We start from the raw sequence: 18,954 nt of genomic DNA, 5'->3' as shown, positions 1-18,954 counted from the left end.
AAGTATAGTTTACTGAGAGCTGAGTGTCCTTAGAAATAGGGGTTTTATAATACATCATGGAAACAAAAAGTATAATTGTCTTCTTTTCCACATCAGGAAGATTAAAAACCAGATAAAGGCATTTAGTTAATAATGTTTTCTATTTCAGTTCGAATGACTCCTGTGATGTCTCCCTTTAAGTCTAGTATCTCCTTGTGGGGTGAAGGTGATCATGGAAATTCAGACTTCCAACCGTGCTGAAACAAACTATGGAGGTTAGGTCCAGTGACTACATAACTCATCTCATTGGGGAGTTATGATGTCTCCAGCCAAGAAAGCTGGTGGATCGGAATGACTGCAACAACTGGAGGAAATGCATGGAAAATTATTCTTGATCACAGGAGTTCTCACTACTTGTCACCTCCGAACAGGGATTGAAATGTTTTAAACGCTAGTTTAGGCAAGACAAAACTGTTTTCAGCAACATTGGAACAAGCATGGAAGATTGTCTCAATCATGCTTCCTGTAATGATGTTGGAAAAACAATGCTGATCCATCTGCTGTAGCAGCCTAATAGTCTTCGGTTCCAGGGTGGCTAGGAGATCCCTTTATTGAAATTGTTACCAATGGCTTATCTTGCTACAGTGTGTGTTGGAAACAAGCACGACTTTCCCATGGAAATGTATAAAGTACAGAAGACAAGGATATATTTATTTAGTTGATGGTAAATGTACTAGTTATTGGGGGGGATGTATATTTCACCTCTAGTTCTAAAAATCTTTAGTGTAAAATTGCAACTTAATTTTGAGACATGGACTTGGAGGCTCATGTTCAGTGTGAGTTTGAAGTAGACATAACTGTCAAATGATAAAACATGAAAGATGAAAATTATAGACAAGCTCTTATCATAAGGGTATCTTCTCCAGTCTTGCCCTCAGAGATGTCTCCTGCCTTGCTGGCTACAGTTTCTCTTGCAAAACAGGCATGTTTTTCTGTCTGGCATGAAAACCAGTGTTCAGGGGAAGCCAGAGAGATAAGAAGGCTGAATTTTTGAGTTCTTTATTTTAGAAGTTTGGCTTTGGATTTCAGCATTTACTTAGTGAAGAAGTTACTTGAAGGATATTCCCTGAGAAGTAACAAGGTGTTTTGTTTCGTTCAGGCTTTTGGTTGGGAGTGTGGAAATCCAGGTCTCCAGTTTAAGTTACTATCTGCAGTGAATTGGTTATCTTAATTTTTATTGTAAACAGGCCTTTACTGGCAAATGCCTGTTTGAACTGGAAGCCTCATTGAGTTTTGAGGTAATGTGTAATGCCGAGTTGTGGCTTGCCATCAAAATACTAGCTGATGTGGGCAGAAGTCTAGATCAAGGGATCACTTTCAGAAGTGGTGTGCCGAGTCTTCATTTGTTCACTCTAATTTAAGGTTTGGCGTGCCAGTAATAAATTTTAATGTTTTCAAAAGGTCTCTTTCTATAAGTCTATAATATATAACTAAACTATTGTTGTTCTATGTAAAGTAAATAAGGCTTTTAAAATGTTTAAGAAGCATCATTTAAAATTAAATTAAAATGCAGAGCCCCCCCCCGACCGGTGACCAGGACCCAGGCAGTGTCAGTGCCACTGAAAATCAGCTCGTGTGCTGCCTTTGGCACCCGTGCCATAGGTTGCCTACCCCTAGTCTAGATGTTGCTCTGGGACATCTTGCATTTCAGTAAAGTTGTCTTTTGTCTGTATTTAGATTGTAAACGTCTTGAGCAAGGGGACCATCTTTTTGTTCTATGTCTGTACAGTGCCTTTCATAATGGGGTCCTTGTCTGTAACTAGGCCACCTAGACACTACAGTGGTACAAATAATGAATCATCATCATAGAGAGAGAAATACTTGGGAGATGCTGCGATACTACAATGATGGCGGAGGGAGAGGAGCGGAGATGCAAGTAGCTAGATAGTGACCTTAAGGACTTGCATGGAGATGGTGTCCAACATATAATAGGCACCAAAGTCCTTACTTTGTTCCAGGTAAAATGAATAAACTTGTACATGAGATAAAACATTAAGAGCAGTAATTCAGGAGAATCCATTTCCCTGAGGCTTAGAAGTATTTGTATGAAAGAATTAGCGATAGCACTGGATATTACTTTTTAAGAATTGTGCTAATCCAATCTCTGCCTGGTTACCCTTGTTACGTGTAGATAAGCCATTAACAGCTGCTTCCCTTTCCAGTGTATTGGAGCTGCAGGTATTGTCCAGAGGGATTCAACATCTCACTAGTGCGGTGGTCCCAGACCTTTTTTGTTTGGCGGGTGCCAGACGATGAGCCACCGAGGACTGTGGCTGGCGGAAGAGCATCCAACAAAATGCCGCCGAGTAGCAGCAATGTCACTAGGCATCACTGCCGACAGGCAGCGTCATCCAGAGGCGTTGCCACTGAAATGCCACCGAAAATCAGCGGCATTTTGGCAGCGATGCCTCTGGATGACACTGCTTCTCAGTGGCATTTTGGCGGATGCTCGTCTGCCGGACAGTACACAGGCGCACATAGATGCCCTGGCGGGCACCGCATTGGGAACTGCTGCACTAGCATATCTCCTTTATCTTCATTCATTTCTTTAGTGCTTTCTCTCCTATTTTTTCACTTCCTGTTTTCACTCTTCCCTCTCTTTTCTGTTTTGTCTGCCTGTCTTTAATTTTACCACTCTAAGGGAAAAAAACTCCAAAACATTACTCTCTTCTAGGGGCAGAGAAGTGCTGCTTTACTCTCTTGGTACTCCATTTGTGCTCTCTTTCACTTAGTCGTTCTGGGAGAAGGGAGAGAGAATGCTTCTTTGGGCAGGTACACTTCAAAAATAGACGAACTGAAATACGATCGACCCAAAAAAGTATCTGCCCTGAGGCACCTAATTTAAGTAGGAATGTTGAGCCCTGTGTAAGCTGTCAGCTGTAATCCATTTACAGGACTGACTAAAATCTGACACTTGGACATGTAGACTGTCTGCTCTTTCCTTAGGCAGGGGCTGGCTTCTGGCCTGTGGGTGGGTATGTGCCAGGTAGTAATGAAATCATTACCAAAGCCTTTTATTTCACTGGCAGCCCCAACTGAATCCTGAACTTACCAATGCATGTAACCTGCATCTTGGAGAATCCTGGCACAGTTTCACCTTGCTCAAGAACTGCTTGGAGTACAATGCCTACACACGAATAATAGGGTTTTTTGTCTGATTCATTTGCTTTGGTACACAACTATGCCCTTAAGTTTGTCTGTAGAATAGTATTTTCCCATGTAGCCAAGCCAACAGTTACTATTGGTTTAGTTAAACCAATATACCAGTATAAATACGACTCTCCATTCAGGAATAAAAGTGCCTTTTCGGTTTATCTTAAATTCCTTCCAAAGCAATGTGAGCCAAATAGGAAAAAAAGACTTTGCTATGCTGGAATAAGTGTGTCCACTTGGGGAGTTATATCAGTGTAACTATATCGGCTTAAATCCACATCTACCCATAGAAGAAAGTAAAGTTAATTTAACCACATCACTGAGCACCGTAGTTAAGCTGACCTAATCCTCATGTAGACAGCGGTAGGAAGTATACTGGACTGTATATTTACCTATACAATCATGACTGAAGTGCCAGTGATGAGTTCAGAGCTGACGGGGGCTCTAGCCCTGGGAGTTTGCACTGTAAAAGACAGACACCGATAGGACAATATGCAATAGGTGTTCATTTGGATCTTTATTTTTCTTCCCTGTTTTCTCACCCTCTCCAAAGGTTGAGAGAGAGCCGATTTGAGTGAGGAGAGAATGGGGACTAGTGCACTGGGATTAAGAGACTTTTCCATACATAGGAGGTAACAGTGGCTCTGAATGCCCAAAGGAAAAATGAACTATGCTGCAATATCAGTGTTTGTCTCTCTAATTCCTGCTAATTGTAATTGCTTTGGAGGGACTTGACCAGCCATCTCTTTTCTTTCGAAGAAAGATCTGGAGTTTGTGGGAGGGGAGAAGGAGCTCTGTAGCACTACTGCACCTGCGCTGTTTTTCATGAGGCAACACAAGCTAGAAGTGGGTGAGCACAGAGCAGTTTAGAAATCCTTTTTTGCTAATGATTCACTGTGACTTTCCCAAAGTGACCTGATTTAGTTAAATGTGGCTAAATATAGACCTTTTGAAAAAGACTGTGATGTGGGAGGAGATGATGGCAGCCGGCTTCTAGGCTGTCATTCTGCAGGGAATATCTTCCATGACTGGTGACTAATAATTTTTGACTTCTGCTGCCTGTAGAAATAACATCCTTGCTCCCTCCCTGTTCTGGTGAGATGTAGGAAATGGTACAGTTCATAACTCCTTGCCTATCTGATCTCTGCCCTTCTGCATTTCAGCTCACTGCTATGGACAGTACGATCACCTTGTGGCAGTTCCTCCTCCAACTCCTCCAGGAACCTCAGAACAAACACATCATCTGTTGGACCTCCAACGACGGGGAGTTCAAATTGCTGCAGGCAGAGGAGGTGGCCCGGCTTTGGGGAATCCGCAAGAACAAGCCTAGCATGAATTATGACAAACTCAGCCGTGCTCTCAGATACTACTATGTGAAGGTAACAACTCCCATTAGTCCGCCTCACATCTTATCAATCGTACACCCAGCTTCCACCTAATGAGCTTTGTGTCCTTCTTCATTCTCTTCAAGAAGATAGATGTCAGTTGTTTCTTTGGCTTAGGTGAGGTGTGACAAAAGGTTCCCCCTGCCACAGTGTTACTGTTCTAATTGTTCAGAGATTCCAGAGAGCTTCCTGCGAAATATCACCTCTTTAACTTACTTGTATCACACTCTCCATTATTAATAGTCCACAGAAACAAGTGTATACTTCAAAAGGGTTTAAAGTCTTGAATGTTCAAAACCAATTCAAATCTTGCTAATAACTATGAGAATTTTGTGTCCCTCTCTCTGCTTCAGATCTTTCTTTCAACTGTTTTTACAAAGTGGCCAGCAGAAAAACCTTTTATTTTTCTTCTTCTTGTGCTCAGTATAAATCTGCACCTCTGTAGTAGAGAGTGCATCAATGAAACTCAGAGAAGCTTCTCTTGTTTAGCTAATGAATTTACTACTTGTTACCTCTTGAAAGTCGCAGATGCTCTGACACCACCCGGCAATGACGAAAGGACTGAATTAGAATTAGAAATGGGTAGTGACCATAATTTCAGTAACCTCTCAATAACTGGTTTATCCCACAACTCTTATTATGTGGGTGTTTAAGATAAGAAAATAACGTACTGTTTCTGAGCTAACTGTTAGTCGGTTGCTCAGAATTTATTGTTACCAGAACTGCACAGTTTCCTTAATCTGTTCTTGTATTAAAAAATCTTAATTGGTAGTGGGTAGCTGTACAATAAATAAGAATCCATTTAGACCAAAACTGTTTGTGTACTTTTCAATACATACAAAAATAAGTATTAACAAATGCTGCATGGGGGATAGTTTGGCTGCAGTTTAGCATACTGTTCTGCTGAATACTTCATCTTGCCTATTTCTTTTGCTTTTATTATAACATCTTCTTATTAAAATAAGCATAGTCTGTTTTGAATACTCAGGCCCTGATCTTGCAAACACTTCTGCACGTGAGTAGTTCTACTGACGTCACCTGAGATGTGTATTTGCAGGACTGGAGCCTAAATTTGTGATTACCCGCTGTATACTTGACTCATTGATTTTGACCTTTTAATTATGAGACTAAAAAAAATTGCTGTGTAGTTTTAAGGTCCTTGCTAGTAATCGGTGGATAAAAATCAATGATTTAAAAAAAATTGTTTTTTTTTTTCATTTAAATTGGATTTTGTTGATAAAATGCTTTTTGAGGAAAAACCTTATATAAAGATACACCTCTACCTCGATATAATACTCTCCTTTAGGAGCCAAAAAATCTTACCGTGTTATAGGTGAAACTGTGTTATATTGAACTTGCTTTGATCCACCGGAGTGCGCAGCCCCACCCCGCTGGAGCACTGCTTTACCGCGTTATATCCAAATTTGTGTTATATCAGGTGGTGGTATGTCGAGGCAGCGGTGTAGTTTTAATTAAGATACATTATGGTGCCAAGATATCTCATCATGGAATAGAGATTATAAATTCTAATTCTATAGTATGAGACAATATATTCATGTAATGTTAAAAAAAGTTTTGTAAATGAGTTCCAATAGTTCATGGATTAGGGACCCAATCTGAAGGGGTTCTACAGGCTTCTGTATAGATTATTTAGGTTAATCTTTCTATCTACCCAATGGGGGGACTCAATACTCAGCCTGGAAGATACCACCAGAGATACTTAATTTTGCAGTTCTCAAACTGTGGATTTGTGTCTCCAGAGGTAAAATGCTTTTTAACAGCAAAAATGTTTGAAAATAAATAAATAACATAAAGAGGTGAGAAATAACAGACCTCAACTCTGTTGTCCCTCTGCAAATTTATGTACACAAAGTCAATCCCTTTCCTCTCTCTAAAAGTGCAATGAATAGAAGATTGTTGGGAGCAGATTAGATCTGGACAAGGAGAAGAAGTCTGGAGAGAAATGTGAGAAGCGAGGGACATATGCTTGTTTTGTTAAAATATTATATGTTTGCTGTTGAAGAAAAAAATCCAGAGTACTTAATGTTGTTGCTTTAGTTAAATAAAACAATTTAAATATCTGTCTGGTGGTGATCTCCTCCTAATACAGCATGCCAAGAAAATCCTTCATATATTAATGATTAACCCATTGAATTGGAGATAGTTCACCTCCCAATGGCTTCATAAATATCTGCTTCAGTTACCTTTGGTAAATGAAGTAACCAAACAATCGTTCATTTTCTGATATAGCCGTATATCTGATTTATTTTGAAAACTTTTCAGATTACTGTTTAAAAATGTATAGTGTGTACCTTCTAAAAATGAAACCTACATCTATCTCTGAGTTGTGAAGAATGTTTTAAGGTTATAACAACCAACAAGACTGCACTTTTATGTAGAAATCCATGATTAAATCAAGTCTTCCTGACTAGTTATTTAAATCATGATATTTAAATCAAATCCACCCTGCTAGTAATGCATTTCAGGCGAGGTTTGTGTTTTGGTTGGGGTATTTTAGAAATAATAGTTTTGGTGGATATTTTGTAGGTTGTTGGAATCCTAATGCTCATAAAAGTGAAAATTTTTTCCTATTGAAGTAGAGATGCCACCTACGCATTAGTCAGTTTTGGGGAGCGTCTGTAGCAAGAAAATTAGGTGGAATGATGAAAAATTCTTTTCTCTACCCACAGAATATCATCAAAAAAGTGAATGGTCAGAAGTTTGTGTACAAGTTTGTTTCTTATCCGGAGATTTTGAATATTGCTCCACTGATGGTGGGCAGGATTGAGGGAGACCCAGTGATGGCTGGCTTTGCAGAAGTCAGCAGTGCTCCGAAGGACCTGGAAAACGGTGTGAAAGAGAAGCCCCAGACCTGTGCTAAATCATCTGGCCGCAATGACTATATCCATTCAGGCCTGTACTCTTCCTTTACCCTGAACTCCCTGAACTCCTCCGGTGTGAAGCTCTTCAGGTCAGTCAAGATTGAGAGTCCAGCTGAGAAACTGGTGGAGAAAAAACCTGCTCAGGATTTGACACCTTCAGTCATAAAGTTTGTGACCATGCCCTCCAAAAGGCCTGCAATTGCACCGCTTGCCTCGGCCACTTCAATTGTCTCCACTCTTCCTACAGAATCAGAAGAAACTCTCCAGACCTTGGAGACCTTTGTTCCACCAAAATTAACTCTCACCGAAGCTCCAGCCCCTTTGCCAAACTTCACCGCCACCTTCACCCCAACACCACCTGTATCTTCCATTTCTCCCACTCTGGAGGTTCCTTCCACACCCCCTTCACCACCCTTGAGTTCTAACCCTGACCTGGACATTGACACAGACATAGAGTCGGTGGCTTCTCAGCAGTTGGAGCAGTCTCAGAACCCTCAGCACCTATCACCAGAGCCTAGAGAGCACGATTTATCTGTGCTAGAGAAGGATCTTGCCAATCATCTCTCCAGATCTAAAAAACCAAAAGGGCTGGAGCTAGCTCCCACTCTTGTCATTACAGGCAGTGATCCAAGCCCACTGGGGATACTAAGCCCTTCTCTCCCTACTGCTTCTCTTACTCCAGCGTTTTTTTCACAGGTAACCTTATTCCCTTCTCTTGTTTCTATTAACAGCATCTGTTGCGCTTGACAACAGTAAGGGAGGGCAGGTTGAAAAATGAATAGCCAATGGCAATGGTTGTGTTTGGACTCCTGAAATGAGGTGTGTCTGCCTCTTTTAAAATAGAAATCTATTCTGGAACATAAATGACCAGTGTTACTGGCATCCTATTTGAAAAGTGCTCAGCAGTTCTTTGACTATGGACGTCTGTACAATACTGCTGTACAGGAGGAATACAAACTGGGGTACCCAGCTGCCTCTGTTGTTAAATCATTTGCATAGGAGGCATGATTAAAAATACTTTGAAGGTGACTCAGTGTTCTCGCTTCAGGGCCATGTCATGAGGCACTTCAGGCAGACTTAAAAACATTTGTGTTTTAGATGATTTAATAGAGAAATGTTGAAACCTCAGCCTAACTGTTCTTTCACTCTATCCAGTAGGAAGCTACTTTCAACAAAAAGGAGGCTGAGTGGCAGCATAATATGGGTGTTACTCTTCTGTGGAAAACCTGGCTTTCACATCTCTTGGGAAAATGTGCAAAATATCCAAAGAGCTCTGAATCTGGTTGTTACATTGTTCTGGTTGGTTTTAATCTCTTTCCTATTAGTAAATTGAAGTTAGGTGCTTCCCTAAATTTACAGTATTGGAAGCACAAATTGCTGAAGATGTGGGAGAGAGAACCATTGTACTGTTACTTAACCATTCTTGGTTGGACTTGCCAAAATACAGTAGTTGTTGGCCATACATGGAAAATCTAGAGAATGTGCCTAAGTAGGACACTAGTTATTTCTGATCTATGGCTGAGGTTTTCAGTGCCACCTCGGGCATTTGGATGTTCAAATTCCCTTTAATTTTAAGCTCTTTGGTGGTTTTGGAAATAACAGCTTAATGATACAGTGCACTGAATCCCAATTAGAGCAGGCAGCTGGGAGCCAGGTCATGTCACCTTTGTGCCTCCACTCTTTTCTCCTGTAAAATGAGGTTAATTCCTGCCTCCTATGGGCACCTTGATTTGTTGTAAAGAACTACATAGGTGCTAAGAACAACATTTTCTGACGTAGGTACCTACACAAAGGTGTATATGTAGGGACTGAAATAATTGGCCTGATTTCTCAGCAGCGTAGAGCACCCGCGAATCCCTTTGGAAATCAGTGGGAGCTGCGGATGCTCAACACACTTGAGAATCAGGCCTTTTTTTGTTTTGTTTCTTTCATATGGAATTAGATATCCAGCTGCTGGCAGCTAGAGTTTGAGAATGTTGGCCTAAGTGTACAAGTGCTAAGAATTACTAGATGTAATAACCTATAACATAAATGACTGTTTGTTTTTTATCTCTCTTAGACTCCCATCTTGCTGACCCCAAGCCCCTTGTTCTCGAGTATTCACTTCTGGAGCACGCTCAGTCCAGTAGCTCCTCTTAGTCCAGCAAGATTGCAAGGTGCTAACACCCTTTTTCAGGTAAGCTCCAACAAGACTAGCCGTGCCTGTCCAGTTGAGCTCCACTTCTGACTGCCTTCTCAGCGCTCTTTGTGGAAATGTGAGGGGTAGGGTTGGTCTGAAATTTTTACTGCAAGATTATGCCAAAAATATTTGCCATTTAATCAACAGTAAGGTCATAAATGGCCAATAACTATCAAATTGTAGATTCATTAGTTGAGACTTCACCAGAAGTGGCAGTTTGTTACTCCATAGCCATGATTGTATGTCAGCATAAGTAACAGTGTTACAGTATAAGTAACAATGATATAACACTTGTTAATTATATCTTTCTCTTGTGAAATACACTAATGCAATCTTCATAGTGTTGGGAGAAGGAGATTGTTCCTATTGTATAGGCCTGTGACAACCTGGATCACAGTTTTGCTGCATGGACCCTGGATTCTGCACCTTTCTATTGCAATGGACTGGAAATTCTGTCAGATTCATTGTTTTGTTTTTTTAAAATGGAGATTTTTTTTTTTTTAATGAACTACATACGAACACAAATTATACAGTTGGTACTTGTTGCTATTAAATGGAACTGGGTTAAGCACATCTGCTGCTTGATTCTGTGAAAATGAACAGTGACATTTTACTGGCCATCTTTGTGTTTTGAACTTAACATCTCCATGGAGATGTTGAGAGTAGCTTACATGAGTGTATCTGCAGAACAGTTGGACTCCCTACTGTCTAAATACCTGCAGATAATATTGAGGCACAGTGTAGAATGCTTGTTCTGCTGTGCTGGTATTTGCATTAAAGAGTCATAGAACTATGGTTATTTTATTAGTTGGGATAAAGGCTTTGCTCAGTACAAATATAAACTGGCCATCCCCAAGTTTAGGATTGAAATTAGACGAAGGTTTCTAACCATCCGAGGAGTGAAGTTCTGGAACAGCCTTCCAAGGGGAGCAGTGGGGGCAAAAAACCTAACTGGCTTCAAGACTGATCTTGATAAGGTTATAGAGGGGATGGTATGATGAGACTGCCTATGATGAAACAGTGAGCACTGTCCGGGGTTCTCTGCTCAGTGTCCTCATCAGGTTCTCTTTGTTTATCTGTATGACCTCACTCCTGTACCTGTTATATCTGTAGTTGTCCCCTGTAATTAATTGAGATCAGGGATGTTGTGGTTCCTCCCCTTAGGCTGGGGGAGGTCTTTAGGAGCGGGCTCCACTCCACCCACCCACATCCAACAGGATGGCTTGTAGCTGATCTGCGACTGCTAGTAGCAAATATCTCCAGACAGTAGATAGGGAGGGCTCTGAGTTACTACAGAGAATTCTTTTCGAGATGTCTGGCTTCTGGGTCTTGCTCACATGTTCAGGGTCTAACTGATCACCATGTTTGGGGTCAGGAAGGAATTTCCCCCCGGATCAGATTGGCAGAGACCCTGGGAGGTTTTCGCCTTCCTCTGCAGCATAGGAAACAGGTCACTTGCGCATTTAAACTACTGTAAAGGGTGAATACACTGTAACTTAAAGTCTTTAAATCATGATAGAGCAGCAGTTCTCAAACTTTCTTGCCCTGTGACCCCCGACGACAACAAATTACTATACGACCCCAGGAGGGAGGACCATAGATCAGGCCCGCCCGAGTCCTGCCACCCTGGGTGGGGCGAGGGGCCAAAGCTGAAGCCCAAGGGCTTCTGCCATGGATGGGGGGCATGTAACCTTAGCCCTGGGTGGTGGGGCTTGGGCTTCAGACTTGCTAGGGCCCAGGGCCAACAGCAGCCTTGGTGACCCCATAAAAATGGGGTTGTGACCCACTTTGGGGTCCCAGCCCACAGTTTGAGAACCCCTGAGCTAGAGGTTGTGTGTGTCTTACAAGAGTAGGTGGGCGAGGTTCTGTGCTTGCGATGTGCAGGAGGTCAGACTAGCTGATCATGGTGATCCTTTCTGGCCTTAAAGTCTGAATCTAACATATGAACTTAATCACTGTGTCTGGTGCAGCTACACTGATAGTAATGCTGGAGTTCAGGGACACCTTAGTGCATTGGCAGTTAAAGTTTCCATTGCCAGATGATGATCTGTAAAAGCCCTTGGTAGTGGAGGAAGCCATATGGGCTTTTTCAAAGCCTTTTGGACTCTTTGTAGAACTTATTGTGGAGAGATCCTGAGACATGAGAACAAAGAAACTAAAATAAAAAAAACAACTCTAACTCTCTGTTTTGTTTTTTAGTTTCCATCAGTACTGAGCAGCCATGGGCCATTTACTCTGTCGGGACTGGATGGACCCTCCACCCCTGGACCGTTTTCCCCTGATCTGCAGAAGACATAGCACATGAACTCCTGGAAAGGACAAATTGGGGAACAACGGAAAGAGATGACATTAAATGTAATCCATTTTTAAATGAGCAATTTATAATTCCACCCACATCATGAACAGTCATAATTTTTGCCATTCCCAGTTCAAATGCCTTTTTGCAAAATTCCCTCTTTTGAAGACTAAATTGGGAATGCACATGGAAACGCCTTAATTGGAGTCCAGGCTCCACAATCTTTTCTTTGCCTCCTTGGTTAAGAAGTCTCTTACAGGGAGTTTCTGGTGGAATGCAGTGACTGAGTTTGTATTGATTGCAGCAAAACAATATCTATGAAGTCTCTCCTCTCTCACTCTGACACCTCCATTCTTCTGCTTCCTGTGCTGGGCATAAAGAAAATAATCAGGATTGAAGCTGGCATTCCAAGAAAAGGGTTTGAGTGCAGCTGTGCCCTGGGGCTAATGATAACTTCTCCTGCAACAACAAAACAGCAAATGTCTCATGCTATAAAAACATCTAAACTTTTTGCAGGGAGACATTTTTAAGGAGTACTTATGGTGGTATAGGTGAAAAGCAGACCATTGTTCGGATAGTGTTGCACATAGGTAATCCATCAGTTATGTTCCCCTCCTTGAAAGGGGGTTGGTGAGCTCCCAGAGGCTACTTGTAATATTATGAGCAGGCAGGGCTCTGAGAGAAATGGATCATGGCATGAATAATTTGGGGTTCTTGAACTGTTTGAATTCTTTGGTATTTCTTGATGGCTATATATACACACACATCTCTGATGCCTGATATCTGTGTACAACCTGTAAATTGGCTGCTAGAGGAGTAACAAATCATGCTAACCTAGGACTCTCCCCACCTCCATCCCTGGTATTGGATATTCTGTGTGAGATTGAGGGTTGTCTGTGTATTTGGCAAACAACACTCTGGGGCTGGCTGCTGCTTGATGTTCTGGTGTGCAGCTCAAGGGGAAAAAACACTCAAATTCTCTGCTTTTCCCAGAAATGAGGAACCAGAAGTGGAGAATCCCCTCTGCCCAGCTCTTGTTGTCTCAAGTTGTACTTTAACCACCATTGCTTTTTAAGTGGAAGAAGTGTTGGAATTCATGAAAAGTTGGGTTTGATGTGTGCAGCTAAAATAGGAAGAGAACTGTGCAGTATCAACAGTAAGGTAAAATCACGCACGTTCCAGGTAAACATGCCTATCTTTTGGTGGTGAGTAGATGAGTGTGTGTGGTGGGGGGTTAATATGAGTGTTCTTGAAAGCCATTTCACACTGATGAGCTAAGACCAGCAGCTAGGACAATAACCTCAAGCAGTCTTTTGTGGGAGAGCTGGGATGTGAAAGAAGCACCTAAGACTGGGGGATGTCTCAGGTGTTTTGCGGTGGAACTTCTGCCATCCACTGTCAGGCAATAACTTCCTCCTTGCTACCAATGTATATGCAATGAGGATGCACTTGGATAACCTGTCCGCTAGAAAGTGGACTGAAACTGCACTTCTCTCGGTCACTCTTACTTAGGGTGATGAGATATTCCGATTTTTATAGGGACAGTCCCGATATTTGGGGCTTAATCTTGTATAGGCGCCTATTACTTCCCACCCTGTCCCAATTTTTCACACTTGCTCTCTGGTCACTCTACCCTTATCAGCTGTTTCAGAAAAGATGCTGAAGATGGGATGAGCATGGAGAAGTGGTACTTTCAGAACAGAGTTGAGTCTTGTTAGTGAGGGAAGCTTGCAGTGTTACTGCTTTCATTGCACCTGTCCTTAAGACAAAGAGAGGACTTTGTTCTCTAGAGCTTTCAATCTGACACTTTTTGCAAGCTCTGAATTTACTTTAAAGCATGTGTGTTTGAGAACGCCCAAAACTGAATGTAGTAAGATGAAAGTAGTTTGTTATATTCCAGCACTGAAATACATACATCAATATATCATGTATCTTTAATATTTTACCCTTGAGAAATGGATGTTAGAGTTTCTTTTTGGACTGTTCAGCCAGAAAATCTCTTGTCCCACGTGATTTCAGAGGAAAGGATATCTAGCTTTTGATGGGAGCAGAAGGGAGTCTGCTGCCTCCCTACCAGATGAAGTTAAAGGCATGTTACTAGTTCAGTTTTTGAACATCAGTAGCTAATAATTAGGAAGTCCCATGCCTGTGGATCTCAAAATGACAATGTGCAATATTTACTATTTTTAAGGTAGAAATGCAGACAGAAAGCTGCAGGGAGTAATTAAGAGCAGGCATCTGGAATTCTTTGGTTTGCAGGGTGGCTTATTGCCTACTTAAAAAAATATATATATATGTATGTATGTATAATCAGTAGCACTTTGTGATGGTTGTATTAGGTTGGCTAGCTTTATGCCCAGTAAGTGTGCAGACTGGAGGGTAGTATTGTAGAATGAGGATGTCTTTTAAAAATTTTTTTTTCATGAGCACTAAAAATTGCAATTTGATTGCTTCCCTTTCCCCCATGGAGAAAAGCCAGGTTTTTTGTGTGTAAAGATTGCACATCTTTGAGTGTGTATTGTTTCTCATATTTGTGTGTCATATCTCTGAGTACATGTAAGCAAGAGAACCAAATGCACATGCATGTTGGCGCAGACATCAGTTTCGCTTGGTCCAGTTTCATGTTCCCTTCTCAGCAGCTTTGAAGGGATGCACTGCCGTAACTGGTTGACTAGTAACATGCACCATCTGTGATGATATACATTCACCTTCGTATGGATGAGGAGTTGTGTTCTCATTACAGGAGAATACCTTCTGTGGAAGTAGTTAACAAGAGAAGCTAAGTTGCAAATGCAACTTGTGTGCATATGTCACTGTCACTTTAACTTCCTATTTCCTGATAGATACCGTTGAGAACTATTATTGCTGCCCCTTAATGACTGTGGAGAAAAAAATTCCCACATATGGTTAAATACTGTCAGGAGGTATGTTTGGAAAGCAGTGGTAATATGAGTTAAAGAAGGGAAGCAGGTTGAGGTGGGGAAGAAGAGGCTTGCTATGAGATTAGTTTACATAGCCTTTTCTCTTTCCCCTTCATAACTTTTCAGGTCACTTTAAAAAAGTGTCATTGTCTTGTGTGTATGGTGCTTTGTAGTGAAATACTGTATCCTGTAATTGCGTATTTCCTACCAAGTACACAGCTGCCAGCTTTTCCGATTGGCACATTCCTGACAGCACTTATTGCTGTGTGTCATCCTCAGTTAGTTCAGATTGTGTTTTGCAGAAGCTTAGGAAATAATGAAAGATGGATTCGTTAAATTCAAGAACTCTTGCTTGCGCCCAAAACTTCTCAGGCTTCAACAACTGTGCACTTTTTGGCTTATGAACAGGGTTTGCATTCTGAAAGGCCTTGGCATTCAGTGACTTTGCTTGGGAAAAGTTCTCTCTCTGCTATGGTTTCACAACCTCAACATTATCTAGCAAATAGATTCTTTTTGGTCTTTTTAAATTGAGTTTAACTGTAGTGAAGGCCATTTGTATCCAATTCTATGGTATGTATATCCTCCTTTGAAAAGTTAATGTGTTGCATAAACCATTACTTAACACGGGAAGAATCTCTCATGCAATCATCTTTCTTGCAAACTGCAACAAATCAAAATTATATACAAGAACTTGATTGTAACATCTGTGTAATTCCACTCACCAGATGAACAAAAATGTATAATTCTGATCTATTTATGTAAAGGTTTTGCAATGCTGCATTCAACAGTCTGCAGTTCTGACCATCTGTTGGATATTTGCAGTGTTCTCATAGCCGTGTTGTTTCCCAGGGCATGGGAGAGACAAGGTGGGTGAGGTAATGTCTTTTATTGGACCAACTTCTGTTGGTGAAAGAGTTAGACTTTTTTGTTCTATGGAGCTCTTCTTCAGGTCTTACCATATCTCTGTATCATCATATATCTACTTTTTAGTTATCTTTTTGCTACCATTTTATAGTATTTTTATATGTAATCCTATTTTACTATACAGCTTCAAAAAATTTTCAATTAATGCATATTTGTTTACAAGACACATCTCAATGTTGTATCAAGAGGCTATCTTGGTATGTGTCAAAACAAAAAATAAACTAATTCAGTAGTTAAGGGACAGTGTCACAGTTGACAGACATTAAAACTTGATGTTTGGGTTTGTGGGCATCTGCAAGGATTTTGCTTGGCATCTTTCCTTTTCATGCAAGAAATATACCTAAATTCTGGTCTTTGAGACCTAGAGTTATGTATATTTTTATTCTGTATTAAGAATGGTGCCCAGGGCATAATATGTCCATTATTGTAAAGAAAACCCAGGACCCACCAGCAAAGTTGAAAGTGCCATCACTGTTGCAATCCTGGTCTTTGGAAAGCTTATTTGGCTTTGCTGTGAGCTAGTCATTCTTGATAGGACCTCTTTTAAAGGGTGGTGGTTCAGTACAGATAAGTCTTTCAAGATGACACCTTGTTTGTGTATTCTTCTCCCCATAATCTGCTATCAGCAACAATAACTTAATGCTTTGGGCACTACAGAGCAATTGTAATTGCAGGAAAGCAGCCTTGCAGTCTGCCCTGTGCATCAACTGGTTTGCTGTTTAAAATTTTTGGCTCTGTCTGTGGTGGTTCATGAAGCAGAAAGAACAGAACTTTATCTTCAGATAACTGATGGAGCTTGAAGTTAGAAACGCCATGACTTTGGCTTGTGAAATGAACATATTCATATCAGAGAACAGAGTCAATGCGGATCCTTTCTGGAGGACACAGCTTTGCTGACAGTGATCATGCTTTTAAAAAAGTGACACCAGGTAAGAAAACCAAGCAAAACCTGACATTCGTTTGTGAACATGCACACCATTGTAAGTCTCCTTCTTTCATAATGTCAGTTTCAACTTAGGTGGTTCTACAAAAGCCTGTAGGTTAACTAGATTTAATGTTAAACTTAATTCCGCCCCCTCTAACCAAAAGAATGCTGTAGAACACATTAACTGACTTTGAAGTTATTCCAGTCACCTGGGTAAATGCACAGTTTTTTCGCTGTTGAAGATTTGTTTTTATGCATGTTATTTAATTGACTGGAACAGCTCTGATCCCATGAATATGCATATTTATATATATATATATTTTTTTTGAGGGACATGTTCACTTTTTAGACTAGCTTCCAGACTTGTATCATATAAATAATGCTTAAGATACAGATTAAAAATAAATACTGCACTTGGCAGTTGCCACTTTTTAATGTCTTGCACATTTCAATTATTTTTTAAAATAGAAATAAGTACTAAAATCTATTGTGCCACAGTATGGGCTGATTGCTTGCCAAATTTTATTTTTTTAAATCTGTCCTTGACATGATGTACGTCTCCCAAAAAGTGTCTTGAATTGGTCCTTGATTAGTTTTATCCTCATAGACCTTAAATTTGGACACAGGTTTTATTTTTAAAACTTGGAAATAAATAATTGCCTCTTAGTTGAGACCTTGCATTAGAAGGGTCATCGCAAAGCAAACGGCTTAACAGCAGAACTCTGAACCTCCGGAAAGCATAGCTCTTTTAACAGAGATGCTGACATGACTTTAAGTGGCATGGCGTGGATGGAGGGGAAAAAAGTTGGCAGGAGTTCTGTTGTAGTCCCATTCAGTCCTTGAGCAATACTTAAAGGAGCACTGTACTAATAACTGGAAGCTATTATTGTCAACAACTTCACACAAGGCGGCTTTCTGAATGGCCTTTGCATGGTTTTTAAAACTTGTAGTGTGTGTGTGTGTGTGAGAGAGAAAGAGGAGAGAGAGAGAGATGATTAAAAGTACCCAATTTTGGAAGTAGGTTCCTTGATGTATTGTGGGGTTTTTGGTTTTGTTAGTTAGTTCTGGGGATTTTTTTTTTTTTTGGCTAGAAGTCTTAAATCTATAGACTACTGCTTTATACAGTTGTGTTGACTTTGTTCTGCTATTGTTCAGTTGCACAGAGTTTTCTATATGATGTGCTAGATTCTAATGTTAATTCTTTGTAACCATTGTTGCGGTAATTCTGTATAGTTTAAAAAAAAAGTCGTCATATTCTAAAGTTCCCTTTTAAAAACTTGTATTTTTATTGCAATTTACCAGATGGCCTTATATACATCACATTGTTTGTGATAGGTACAATTGCGTATTTAATGCTTATCCCTTCTCTTACTTTTGTGTGTTTAGCTGAGATGTATAGTCTTAGTGATTGAGATAAGCATACAAGAAAACTCTTCACTTGTATTGTGAGGACTGACTTGAGCACTGGTTATCTGCATTGAGCTGTATTAAGACAGCAGGAAATACTGACAGAAAACTCTAAAGAGTTAATAAGCACGAGACTTAGTGGGGGTATTTTGAGCAAGCTGATGCTCTCTTGATGGAAAGTTTGAATTGTGGGGCAGATCTATAGCTGGTGTAACTTGGAATAATTGATTCCAGTAGACCTGAGCTGATGTACACCAGCAGAGAATCTGGCCCTGTAGCTTTTTATCTAAAAGGCTCAGAGGACAGGGACATGAGTTAATTTTGGGAGAACTTAAGCAACATGGTCAGTTATGGTAACATGGCACAGTAACTTTTTAAAATTAATAAAGTATAATAGGTTCAATGTTTGTCAGTAACTTCAGATTTAAATTTGTTTTGTTTTCCAACTTGTAAACAGAACAAAACAAAAACTCTGCAAACTCAAACTAAGATCTGAAAGTTGAGCTGGGTTACTTTCTTCTTTGTGTACAGGGCCGGCTCCAGGGTTTTTGCTGCCCCAAGCGGCGGGGGGAGGGGGAAACCGCGAATGCGATCGGCAGCACTTTGGCAGCAGCTCCACTGTGCTGCTTTCTTCTTCGGCAGCAGGTCCTTCCCTCCGAGAGGGACCCACCACCGAAAAGAGCCCGATGTGCTGCCCCTTCCCCTTGGCTGCTCCAAGCACCTGCTTGCTGAGCTGGTGCCTGGAGCCGACCCTATTTATGTATCACCCCCTGTGGATGATGTCTGTAGCCTAAACTCTGCAGTCGTTTTCATTGATGCAGCCCTTTTGTCTTCACTGATGGT

The 18,954-nt window shown here is 40.8% G+C and overlaps 1 protein-coding gene across 4 annotated transcripts in view; it reads left to right on the top strand.

Annotated features, from left to right (window-relative positions):
- Positions 1-18,954, top strand: part of ELK4 (ETS transcription factor ELK4) — a 33,680-nt gene that overhangs the window by 3,476 nt on the left and 11,250 nt on the right. Inside the window, exons 2-6 of one of the 4 annotated variants that reach the window (XR_004000253.1) lie at positions 4,356-4,571; positions 7,268-8,155; positions 9,519-9,635; positions 11,838-11,993; positions 12,928-18,042. Coding sequence is in view for 1 of the 4 variants with exons in the window: in XM_030561591.1 (XP_030417451.1) it covers positions 4,365-4,571; positions 7,268-8,155; positions 9,519-9,635; positions 11,838-11,936 (1,311 nt within the window). In the remaining 3 variants the exon portion in view is untranslated. Of the gene's footprint in view, positions 1-4,355; positions 4,572-7,267; positions 8,156-8,614; positions 8,759-9,518; positions 9,636-11,837; positions 18,043-18,954 lie in introns of those variants that run through there. The other 3 variants (XR_004000252.1, XR_004000254.1, XM_030561591.1) reach the window with 3 other exon arrangements.

The sequence above is a fragment of the Gopherus evgoodei genome, chromosome 4 (assembly GCF_007399415.2).
Source record: "Gopherus evgoodei ecotype Sinaloan lineage chromosome 4, rGopEvg1_v1.p, whole genome shotgun sequence".
NCBI lineage: Eukaryota > Metazoa > Chordata > Testudines > Testudinidae > Gopherus > Gopherus evgoodei.
The sequence above is the reverse complement of the archived record's forward strand: the minus strand, read 5'-3'. Positions and strand labels throughout refer to the sequence as shown.